Source organism: Emydura macquarii, unplaced genomic scaffold (genome assembly GCF_026122565.2).
Source record: "Emydura macquarii macquarii isolate MOO-44397 ecotype Brisbane River unplaced genomic scaffold, CSIRO-AGI_Emac_v2 contig_1254, whole genome shotgun sequence".
In the NCBI taxonomy this organism is placed as follows: domain Eukaryota; kingdom Metazoa; phylum Chordata; order Testudines; family Chelidae; genus Emydura; species Emydura macquarii.
Window position 1 is genome coordinate 9,988,256 of NW_027131391.1, and position 11,745 is coordinate 10,000,000.

Here is an 11,745-nt window from a genome sequence, read left to right on the forward strand (position 1 = left end):
CGTCGCCTCCCTAAAAGGGAGTTCCCAGGTAGCCAGTAAAGCGAGCTTTCTAGCTGCCTGATGCCAGCTGTGCTGGAGGCCAGCATCTGGCCCACCGTCTCCGACTGAGGGACTGCTAATGTAAACCTGCATGCGTGAGAGCCGTATCAGCTCCAGATTCATGTTTGCTTCCACTGGATCAAAGTTTAGTTTTGAGAATTACTGTTACATTTGATTGGGGGAAAAAGAGGCGTGGCCCGTTATTTTGTAAGGAAAGAAGATTTTGTCGATGTGGCTATGCAGCTTTAGCATCAGCCACTCCAAAATCCTATTACAAAGCTGTCTCAAGCCAGTCATATGACCCTTTGATTAGCTTTTATATATAGATTTGATATTTAAAGACCACAGGTTTAAGCAAGCAAGGCACCCCCCCCCCCTCCACACACACAGTCATCCACACACTGTCAACATCAGGAAGGACACAGCAGAGCAGAAATCTGTAGGGTTGTGTCACCTAATACAGGTTACCTGTGCCCTGGCCAGATTCCCATGTGTGTCATTACATTCCGCCCACCCAGAACCCCCTGCAGGTTCAGCTGGATATTCCTGCAGAATGTTTCTTTGCCAAAGATGATTTGAAGCATCTGGTGCTGTCCCTTACTGGAGGTTGGCTATTGGACTAAATGGACCTTGGATCTGATCCAATCTGGCAGTTCCTGTGGGTTTTATTATTCCTACTGCTGGCCCTCGTGCCGAGCCTTTCCTATCTCTAGTACCCCTCCAGTTGCTTATCGGTCACGAGATGATGTATTAATGATAGTGGCATTTGTATTGAATGTGTCTGTTTTGCCGTACAGCACCCTGAAAGCTGCGTTAGAAACACCGGCATCCTTCACCTCCGATGAAATTCACCTCTGTGCAGAGGGTCCACACAGCCGCCATGCATCACAGAAGTCCCACATAAGCCCACATGCTTGGGTCATAGGTGCTGCATAGTGGTTGTGTGAAGCCTTGGCACGGGGTGAATTTCACCCTTCTAGAGTTTCACCTGGTGAAGCAGTGGCTGCATTTCGATGCCGGGATGCTGAGTATGTCTTACTTAACGCACGTGTACCAGTACATGTGGAACACGTGATGGTGAAGTGGAGTAGAAAGGTATCATCAGTATGAGTTTGGGGTGGCTGATCCGCTTCCGGGGAGTGAATCCAAGAGGGAGTAACCCAGGCCATGCTGAGTGAGTACCTGTACCATCCCCATCTCTGCACCTATCCTCCCCTGTAGGCAGAACTGCTCATGTCACAGAACAGCCAGCGGAGGGACAGCTTAGGGAGTATACATTTTGCTGTTTAATGGGGACGTCTTTGTGCCATTCGCCCTGGAAAGCCAAGAGCTTCAGTCAACATAAGCCCAGTTCATCCCTGCCACAGAGCTGATGGCTTTCTGCTACCTTTGCCTCTTCCCTATCCCTCGCCAGCCCCAGCACAGGCTAGAGCAGCCTCAGGGCTGTCCTAGCGTGTGGCCCAGCAGCAGTGACTCGCAGGGGCTCCTGCAGCGGATGGAGTAGCTGGAGTGCAGTACTGGAGGCCTTGAAAGGATCTGTGTCACAGCTCTGTGGCCCTGTGAATACGGCGATCGCTGCCTTCTGTGCTTAGCTCAGTAACTGGGGTGGAGATACACACTGGACCTGACATGGCTTCGATTGCACGCATCTGTTACAGAGAAATCAACCCCTTGGAAAGTGTCCTTTGGAGGTGATGCTCTTGTGATTGCTCAGCTGCTGATTTGGGAGCTTTGGGAAAGCAGGTGACTGTTTATTTTTAGCATATTTGTCCTTCTGTCTCGACACACACAAAAAGAGAGAGAGAGAAGATTTAATTCATCCGTAGTGGAGTGAATGTGACACCAGGTATCCTGGATAAACAGTTCCTTTGGCCAGATTCCTCTGCAGTGGCTTCATTGCTGTAAAGCATCAATGTAAAGAACACGTGGTTCGGAGTAACCGCTGACCGAGGACAATCCTTACAATGTGGAGGAGGACAGGACTTGGAAGTCTCTCCTTGCTGCTCTGCCAATACATCCGATGCTCTTTGCAGAGTCCAAACTTGCCCCTTCCTGGGGCTTAGTTTTATGAAAAAAGAAATCACCAAACCATCATAAAGATGAGCTTAAACCTTCCTTCCTAGGGTTCCTCCCTAAGGGATGTTCAGCTCACACACTAGGTCTTCTCTCCCCAGAGATACACTCCCATCTCTCTTCTCTCCAGGTAGGGATCATGAGTCACCTGCCTCTAAGAGTCGGGAGAACCCACCTAGCAGCTTCTGATCTTGCTGGGAATGGGTTAACAGGATGGGGTGCTTCAGGCAAACTCTGCCAGCCTGTTAGAGCATTTCACCCAAGGACCTCAACGCACTGTGTGAACTGTAATGAACACTTCCAACACTCCACTGATTATTATTTACTGAGTGCTGGTCAGACTGTGCTAGGCACGGTACAGCACATAGAGGAAGACACAGCCCTTGCTTCAGGGAGCTGTGTTGGTGCAGATGGTGCAATACGGACACATGACAGATGCATGTAAATGGCATGATACCCACTAGCTGCTCAGGAACTGCTGCAGCAGTGCGGCTGCGGTTGGACTTTGTACTGCTGGGCAGGACTGCTCTGTACATCTGGGGGAAGGTCCCTCATGATGCCCTCATTGGGTGGTGCTGAGGATCCCGCTCCTTCTCTCTGGTCTGTTGTTTTCCCTTCCCTAAAGGGTCTCCCATTTCTGGCCCAGCCTACGTGCTAAGTTTACTCTTGCTTCAGGGTATGAGGTGACTCCTGCAAAGGCCAGGGAGGGTTCGCTTACCTCCCTGCTCCCTGGGAGCAGCACCAGCCAGCTGCGTTACTTCCTCTGGTGCTGGTGGCAGCTGGAGGGCTGTGATACCCTGCAGCAGCAGGGGCATTCCTGGGCCAGTCCATCTTGCCCAGAATTCAGGGCCCTGATGTACTGTTCAGGGCGCATGGGAATCCGAAATGACTCCAGTAAAGCCAAGGGAGTGACATGGCCCTAAAACCTGCGAGAGGTGGAGAGTCCAGGGCCCAGGAGCACTGCAGAGAGCACTGCTGATCACCCAGACAACCCCTGTCCCAGTGAAGCACCTAAATGAAGGGTCAGCTTTTCAGCTCAGCCCACCATAGCTCCCTCCCACCACCCGGGATGAACTGTGGTGAAATCCTGCCCCACTCCCATGGGAACAATGGAGAACTACCACCCCCGGGTGGGACAGTGGCAAATTCCCTCCCCCTCCCACTGAGAGCAAATGGAGCCGAGCTCTTTTGGAAACCTGGCTCTAATACCCTGGGCTGTGTGGATGCGCCTCACTCCCCCTGACACCTCCTGCCCCAGCTGGCTCTTGGAGTGGCAATGACAGGATCCAGAGAGTGGGTGGCTGGATCAACTGGCAGGAGATCTTACTGCAAACACCAGCCTGATTCCTGGACCCGACGCCCGTGACCCTGGGAAGCCTAGCCTGACACAGAGACTCTGACTGGAGAGCTGCCCCAGCCGGCTCCCGGCCAGGCATGATCTTGATCTAGAAACTGGACTCCTAGATGAGAGTGAGGAGGGAAGGCCGTGGAACCGGAGTGGGGATGGAAGAGCCTGTGAGACATTGTGCTGGCTGCTTGTCAATGCCCTTGCTGCTGGGAGCCAGGTCGGCTCTTTCTGCAGAGGCAGCCTGGACGTGGCGTGGAGCTGGGGCTGCACGGGGAGTGCGCTCGCTCTCCTGCAGCAAATCCAGGCCATAAATCTGACAGCTTGGCTGGCTTTGGGGCTCTGAAAAGCCGCCTCTGCAGAGCTCCTCGTACGAGAGGGTGGAGACCCGGGTTCCCAGGAATCCTATTGGCTGCTGGTTTGGTGTGAAGCCACCGCCTTACCTTATCTGGCCTGTTCCGGATTGTCTGGACCCCGCTGGGCACCTGCTCCGAAGGCCCGAAGAGCTCTGCTGCTTCCCCATCCCCCAACGAAACGCAAGCCTGGTTAGAGGTAGCGAGTGCACTGCTGCAGTCCCAGAACCACTGCAGCACTGGTGGCTCTGCCAGCAGCCGTCAGCAGCTTTCCGTCACCTGCTGTCAGCCGGCAAGTCCTTCAGATCAACCCGGCAGTCACTTAGTCTGCCTTGCACTTGAGCAAGCCCGTGGCTGGCAGCTCACTGCTGCACTGGGGCAAAGTGGGGGGAGAGCTTTTAATTGGAAATACTGGTGTTATTTTTAACGTTGCTGGAATGTCTGTGACGTTTAGAGTCCCCACATGGATCACCCTTGGTCTGTCTACCCTGCGGGTTCACATGCTCAGCTCCCTCTCCCAGGGATTGGGGGGCCGGAGGCTGCTCCTAGGGCCCCTGCAACGCCTCGTGCTGCTTTCACGCGCCACAGCCACCAGCAGGTTCAGGGTCCCAGGATTAGCTTTCCCATGCTGTCTTCTCTCCTGCTTGCAGCAATCTGCTGATACCCGGAGCACCTGCTCTCTGTTGGAGTTCAGGCTCTCGGGGCTCATCATTAGCAATATTACAACAGTGCCCAGAGAGATGGGCATTTGGGGATTCAGGAGCCCTCTCTCTCCTAGAGCTCATGGGCCTCAGGACTTCTTACATGGCTCTCTCTCGGGGTTACAAGTTTGCAGGACTCCTGGCTTCTATTTCAGATTACAGCCTGTCCTCTGAGCTCCTTATCCTCACCGAGTGTTTTTTTTCTCTCTGCTTTCTTGGATTTCAAGATCCCAGGGTTCCAGGTTTACATTTCACACTTCACACTTCAAACTCTCTCTCTGTCTCGTGTTTCAGGACTTTTCTTGTTCTTTATATTGTAACTCTTGATTTCAGTGTTTGGGGTGGGGTTTTTTTGCAGTCCTGGAGGATGCCCGGTCACAGATCTGTGCTTGGACCCTTGGTGTGACACGCTCACTCCTCCTCTCAGTTCCCCACACTGCTACACTCCTGGTTCACACAAAAACATCCGGATTTCTGGCTCCAGCAGACTGAACAAGGGCCAGCCCATAGCATGTGTTTAAACAACTAGTGCTGAAATACAAATGGAGTCTGTATCATTGCACATTAAAGTAACTGTAGGTTACTCACAGACCAAAGCACTGTTGTAATTAGAGACAAGAGCAGCTAGAAACCGGTATTCTTTGCAGAGCAGACACTAAAGAGAATCGAATACAAACACCTGCTGGAGAGATAGCACTGGTCAGGCTTAACCCTGCAAATGCCAAGCATGTCGGAGTTTATCTTCAGAGCCCAGAAATGTGCTCATTTTCTAGATTCTCAGGCGTAGGCATGTTTATGACTCATAGATCTGGGGTGGTATTGCTATAAAGAGGGCCCACCTGGCAAATGACAGTGGCAGAGCCTCCCTTTTGTTCTGCAGTGGTAGAGGGTCTCTGGGAAGCCCTACATTCACTGCCTGGCCCTGTCTACATTAAGGACACATTCTCAGCATTTCCTGCCATTCCTTATGCCGGTTGAGCAGCACCACACTAGTGTAAGCACCGTTGGGAGCCCTAGTGTCTACACTAGGGTGACCAGATAGCAAGTGTGTAAAATCAGGACACTTTTTTTGGTGGGGGCAAGGGTTATAGTTGTGTATGTAAGACAAAGCCCCTAATGTCGGGATGGTCCCAATAATATTGGGACATCTGGTCACCCTAGTGTAGACAGGCCTCCAAAACACCACACTGATTAGACCTGCTGCAAGAAGGATTATGTGACCCAGTGTTAAAATACAGGGGTGGCTGCCGCCAGCCCATTTATACTAGGGCTCCCCATGCTGAGCTGGTGTTAGCTGCAATGGGAAATGTTTAGATGCTTTCCGCAGCACAGCTGCAGCACAATGTGGTTGGGTCAGGGATGCCTCATTCTCCTCCTGGCTCCGGGAAGTGACAGCTTCACCCGCTCAGCTGGAGGGGTGGGGGGGGGCAGTGATAATTTCCCTGGAATGCAGCATGCAAGGCCTGATCCTGCTCTCACTAGTCAAGGGGAGTCTTTCCACCTTCTCCAGGCCCTTACCACCCAGCCTGGTGGGACATGTGTGTAGCGGAGCCATTGATCCTCACGGGGCTTTGCCTTCGCCAGGACTGAAGATCCTGCGCTGCTGCAGTCACTGCGAGATGGTAGGCACAATCAAAGGGGAGAAGAAGTTCAAAGGGGCGCACTGGCACTGCTACCGCTGCCGCAACGGCTTCAACCGGCGGGACGAGGCAGTGAAGCACTACAGGACCCACTTCCGGAACCCCCACACCACTTTCCAGATCCAGATCACACAGGTGAGCCCCGGTATGTGTAACAGCATGAGGGAGTCCAGGGAGATCTCTGAGCAGGTGTGGAGGGGTGGGGGTCAGGGACCCCCCAGGGTATTTGCAGGGGGATAGTTCAGTGGATAGGGCACTACCTAGACTCTGTTCCCACCTCTGCCACTGACTCCTCGAGTGACCTTGGCTGTGTCTCTGTTTCCTCATCAAGGAAACGGCTGATGACACTTGCACACCCTCGCACAGTGCTTTCCATGCTTACATGAAAACCCCGCCAGGGCACTGCGTATTATCAGAGGGATGTGTGCGGGCACAATGCAGGGATTCCTGGGCAGGAACGAGCAGGCCAACAGCCTCAGCAAGAATCCAAACCCCTCAGGAGTGACAGGTGTGCAGAGGGGTCTGCCAACCTCCTTGGAACACAACCCCTGTCTACACGGTGAACACTCCCTGTTGCTGATAACGGTGGTTAGCAGTGGGAGCTGCCGAAGATCGTTTATCTGCAGGGCTCAGGTTCAAGCCCCTTGAAGACCTATGGGGGGGTCATCACAGCTTTACAGCCACTGGACTAGGTGAACTAATAAGATGAACTAACTTCAATGCTCCTACTATTGTGCTACTGCAGCTGGGACAGCCTTCCCAGCTCCCCCGGTCCCCCTGCTGCGTGGCTGTAGGAGGCTTAGGCAGCGTTCACCTCTCCGAATGTTTGTCACAGCCGCTGTCTCCATGCAGGATGTCAACAGCCGCCAGTATTACCAGCACAGCACGGAAGCCCACCCCAAGGCCTACGGCGGCCTCCACGTCTCCACCGCAGGCAGCATTGATGTGATGGCCATAGGCTCGGTGCTGGCCCAGACTGTCCTGGCATCCGGATCGCCTGTCTTCACCACCGACCAGGGAACAGACAACCTCTTGGGCAGCCCTGCCAAGGTACGTGTTATTACCCAGTGGGGACGCGTTCAGACCAAACGGTCACAGGCCAGGCGTGGGGCAGTAATGGAATGTGCACAGGGCACGGGGATGGGAGCAAGCCTGGGAACTCAGTCCTTTGCACCTTCTGATGGGGGAAAGATGGCTTCCATGCTGACGTTCTGGGATGTGTTTCATGCCATTTCTCCCCCCCCAGCCGCGCCACTGGGCACAGAACTTCCTACCATCCGAGTTCAGAGGCAAACAGCGTCTCCCATTGCTGTTACCTGCACAATCTCAGGCACTCCACCTTTACCCCAATCAGGCATAACCTGGTTAAGGCACCCCCATTCTTTCCCAGTCTGTAGGGCTCTGGGGGAAAGGCACCTACCCTTACCTAATTCACACTCTAGGGCTCAGGGTCACCCATTCCCAGGCCGTAGGGCTCCAGGCATAACCTGGTTAATTTAAATATCCAGCCTTTCCCAATTTGTAGGGCTCCAGACATAATCTTCTAAAGGCTTGTAGGGCCTTTTACCAGTGAACAAGCCTTACACAGTAATATCCTTATTCTCTATTTATTAACAATTACCGAAACAGAACACACCCGCTAAGCATACCGTACGCACCATTCCCAACAAGGCAAACAAACTTCTCCTGGTGGCCATTCAGGATTAGATCATCTGGGGACTCCAGCTGCACAATGTGGCTGGCAGGCTGCGGAGGTCTGTCTGGCAGTTCTGTTGGGCTGTGTTCTGGAGTTAGGTTCCAAAGAACTTCCTTTTGGACCTCAAAAGCTTATATAGTTAAAACTTGGGTCCTGCTTAGCTATCCCTTCACCAATCATTTTAAACAAAAGGCTACAAAACACCAATCCTAGCCCATTATGAAACAGTTATTTAACCAATCATACACCACCACTTTAGTTGATTTAAATATTGCACTATTAATTATGCAACATACAGAAACAATCAAAGAACCAGACAGAAATCTTTCAGGTAAACAATAGAGATGTGGGAACCACAAGACAAAACAATAAGACATGTAGTTTTTACAACCACAACTGTTGATAAGTGATTCCTTGCTAGACAGAATACTATCAAGCAAAGTTTTCTTTAAACATCCTGAGATCTGTTTCTTTATCTGGTGGTGGTAGATACTATTAAGGACAGGAACACCTTCTTAACAGCCCGCTCTTACATTGTTTGATGTAATTTAGATGGGGTATGAGGGCGTGACTACCTGCAACTTAGCTCATGGTTGCTGTCTCTCCTAATGTGGCTGCAGCTGCTTAGCCAGTGAACAAGTCCTGAGACCTGCCATTGTCTGTGTCTAGTACACGTGTGTCTCTAATCTAGCCTCTGCCTCTGGTCACCCTGGGATCTAGTCACCACATACAAGCAGTTCTGCTTCAATCTAGTCCTGGCAGGACAGCTTGCTCTGCTCTGCGCTCCATGGGGTCTTTGCCTTCGGGTGAGGCACTTTCAAGGAGAGCTGGGCTTCCCAGCCTGCATGCTGCTGCCTCTACTGAGGAAGGCAACGTGCATACACAGCTTTTGCCCTCTGTTGCAGGAGAGATGCAAACTGAGCCTGATTCCCTGTGGTAGGGAAATGCTCTTCATGGGGATCCCTGTGTCTCCGTCTCCAGCGAGCCCCAGCCTGTGTTGTCTGTGGTGATTGCAATGTCTTTGAAGCAGTGGGTGGTCCCTGGGTTAACCAGGTCAGAGCATTTCAGGGGCTTTGTAGATGAGGACCAGGACCTGGAACTGGATCTGAAGCTCAGTGGGAGTCACTGTATCTGTAATTCAGATACTGCTATTTAAGGCAGTACCAGTTCCTGGCCAGTATGTGGCTTATACACCTGGTTTATAAACTCGCCACCCTGGTGCAGGGAGCTGAGGTCCCGAGTTCCCTTGACAGCCAGGGCATTGTGTTGCCAGGCCGCGCTTTCCCCGTTGGTGTGGCCATGAACTACACCAGGAGCAGACTCAGCCCCACAGGGAAGGAGCTGCCAGTGCTGGGAGGAGGGACACAGGGCACTGCTTTACTCCCTGTTAGGGTGATGCATTGTCGAGGCTGTGTGGAGAAGCTGAGGATTTGAGACTGGCGTCACTTACACCAGGAGGAGGGTGGCGTCTGCCACTCAAGATATCTGGTGAAATTCAAGAGTGCAGGAGCACAGAGACTGAATGCCCCAGAAGCACCCCATGGAACTTTTGTATGGGAGACTGTCTACATGTGGCCTCAAAAGTCAAGAGCCTTTTTTTGTGGATGAATTTAGGGAGCCTTAGTACCCAGGAAAGTGAGAGGACCAAAGGCTCTGGCTAAAGCCAGGTATAATGCAGATAATAGGTATGCAAGGCAACCCCCAACATTCTGCCTATCCACCTCAATCCTCACCTACAGCCCCCTTGTGACAGGGTGTACCAACCCTGCATGGGGCCAGGCTCGCTCAACATGCCGGGTCCCGCGTGAGACATGGTGGAGAATGTGGGCAGTGGTCGGGCCCAGTTAAGAGGACCAACAAGAGGAAGACTAGAGATAAAACTCTGCAGCCAACATGGTGGGTGCTGGAAAGCCAGCAGCACTAGGCCACCCAACAACAGGCCCAGCCGCTGCAGCAAATGGCCATGCAACAAGAACAGCAGCGGTAGTTGATCAGGGAGCTAGCGGCACAACACCAAGTCCAACAGGATCATCTGGTTCAACAGATGATGGTGCTCCTACAACCTCTGGGCCGCCCAGCATCTCTGGGGTGGGCTGGGGGATAGATAACACTTTGATGGGGTTACTGGTGAGGCTGGTTAAAATGGGATCCCAGAGGCCGCCTTCATCACGTTCGAACGGGCCACCACCACGGCTCGCTGGCCTCCAGATCACTGGCCTACCCTAGTGGCCCCATACTTGACCAGGCCCGCACAAACCACCCCCAGAAACTAGACCCTACTGATGCTGTCGATTGTGCCAAAGTGAAGGCTGCCATCTTGGACCACATGGGGGTTAATCCTGAAACATTTCATTGTGGATTTCGACAAGAGAGACCTTACAGGAGCTCAACCTCGGGCAGTGGTTTAGCGACTCCAGGACTATTATTGGTGGTGGTTGGACCCCGAGAAGTTGACAGGACCACAAGTTGCGGTGGCCATTCTCCTGGAGCAGTTTACACAGATCCTTCCCCTCTGGGGGGTGTCTATTGACACTATCTGATGATCCTCACAGAGGCGGTGTGAATCTGATGGAAGATTACTTAGCCACAGAGGGTCCTGGGCTACAAGCACTTAAACCAGGGAGTCCCAGAAGCTGCAGGAGGGACCCATGAGAAAGCACAAAGCCAAAGAAAGGGGACTCAGGATTAGATCCAGGCCATGCATAGTAGCCCCAAATCCAGGAGCCACACGGAACCCCAGCATGAGACTCCAAAGGGGGGAACCCCAGCTGGTGCAGACCTGGACCATTGTGACAAAATTCTGCAATAGAGACTATGAGGGACAGATGTTATGAGTGTGGCCAGGAAGGGAACTTCAGATGCGATTGCCCCTGTAACTATGGTCAGGCCTGGGTGGCAGACTCGCGGGTTCAGAAGAGAAGCCCTCCCAAACTTCAGGTCTCGAGAGGGGTCAACGTCACCCCAGTGACAGGTCTGGTTGACTTGGGATGCAGCCAGATACTCATACATGCTCACCTAATGAAGTCACTGGGCTGGACAGAGGCCCCTATATATCTCCAGTGCATCCACACAGATGTATGGCTATACCCCACCACCAGGATAAATCTGGAGGTTGGCTGTCACAAGGAAAAATGCTCAGTCAGCCTAGCTAAGATGCTAGCATACCCCGTAGTCCTGGGACAGGACTGTCGATGGTTCGGGGAGGTCATGCAGGAGTGGGGAAGCTGACTGCCAGCAGAAACAAATCCGAGACCACTGTTGCAGTGGCTCCAAGGCCAAATGTAGAATGGGAGGCCAGAGGAAGAGCCCCCTGACCAGTTGGAAGGCCCCAGACCACACTCCATCGAGACAGAAGTGCTGGAGGAAGCCGGGCACGAGTGACTGATGGTCGACGGAGATTTCATGAGGAACTACTCAACATTGAGTCATGCATGGGAGCAAGTGACCAACACCGAGGAGGAGGGGGCCGCCAACCCACAGGTTCCACAAGGGCCCCGCTTTGAGTTCCACAATGAGATCCTGTACTGGGTGACCAAGGATCCACAACCCAAGAGGTACTCCAACAGCTGTTGGTGCCATGGAAGTTCCCATGGGGTCTGCTGCCTCTGGCTCTTTCGGTGCCCTGGGCTGGACACCTGGGGCAGGAGAAGACACTACAGCGAGGGGCCCTTAGATTTTTCTAGCCCACCATTCACAAGGAAGTGAGCGATTTCTGTGCCTCTCATCCAGAATGTCAATGTGCTAGCCCCAAAGGAATACCCAAAGCACCCCTGATCCTCCTCCCACTGGTGGGAGTGCCTTTTGAAAGGATCTGTGGAGTTTGAAGCGCAAGTGGTGTTCTCATCCATCTTCCCTGTTGAAGGAAAAGGCCCAGGTAGGGACCGTCGCATTGCGGAAG

General features: G+C 52.8%; 1 protein-coding gene across 2 annotated transcripts in view; it reads left to right on the forward strand.

Annotated features, from left to right (window-relative positions):
- Positions 1-11,745, forward strand: part of LOC137154587 (uncharacterized) — a 40,560-nt gene that overhangs the window by 15,468 nt on the left and 13,347 nt on the right. For both annotated transcript variants that reach the window (XM_067550314.1, XM_067550315.1), the window contains exons 3-4: positions 6,096-6,286; positions 7,004-7,201. In XM_067550314.1, coding sequence (XP_067406415.1) covers positions 6,096-6,286; positions 7,004-7,201 — 389 coding nt within the window. The remainder of the gene's footprint in view (positions 1-6,095; positions 6,287-7,003; positions 7,202-11,745) is intronic.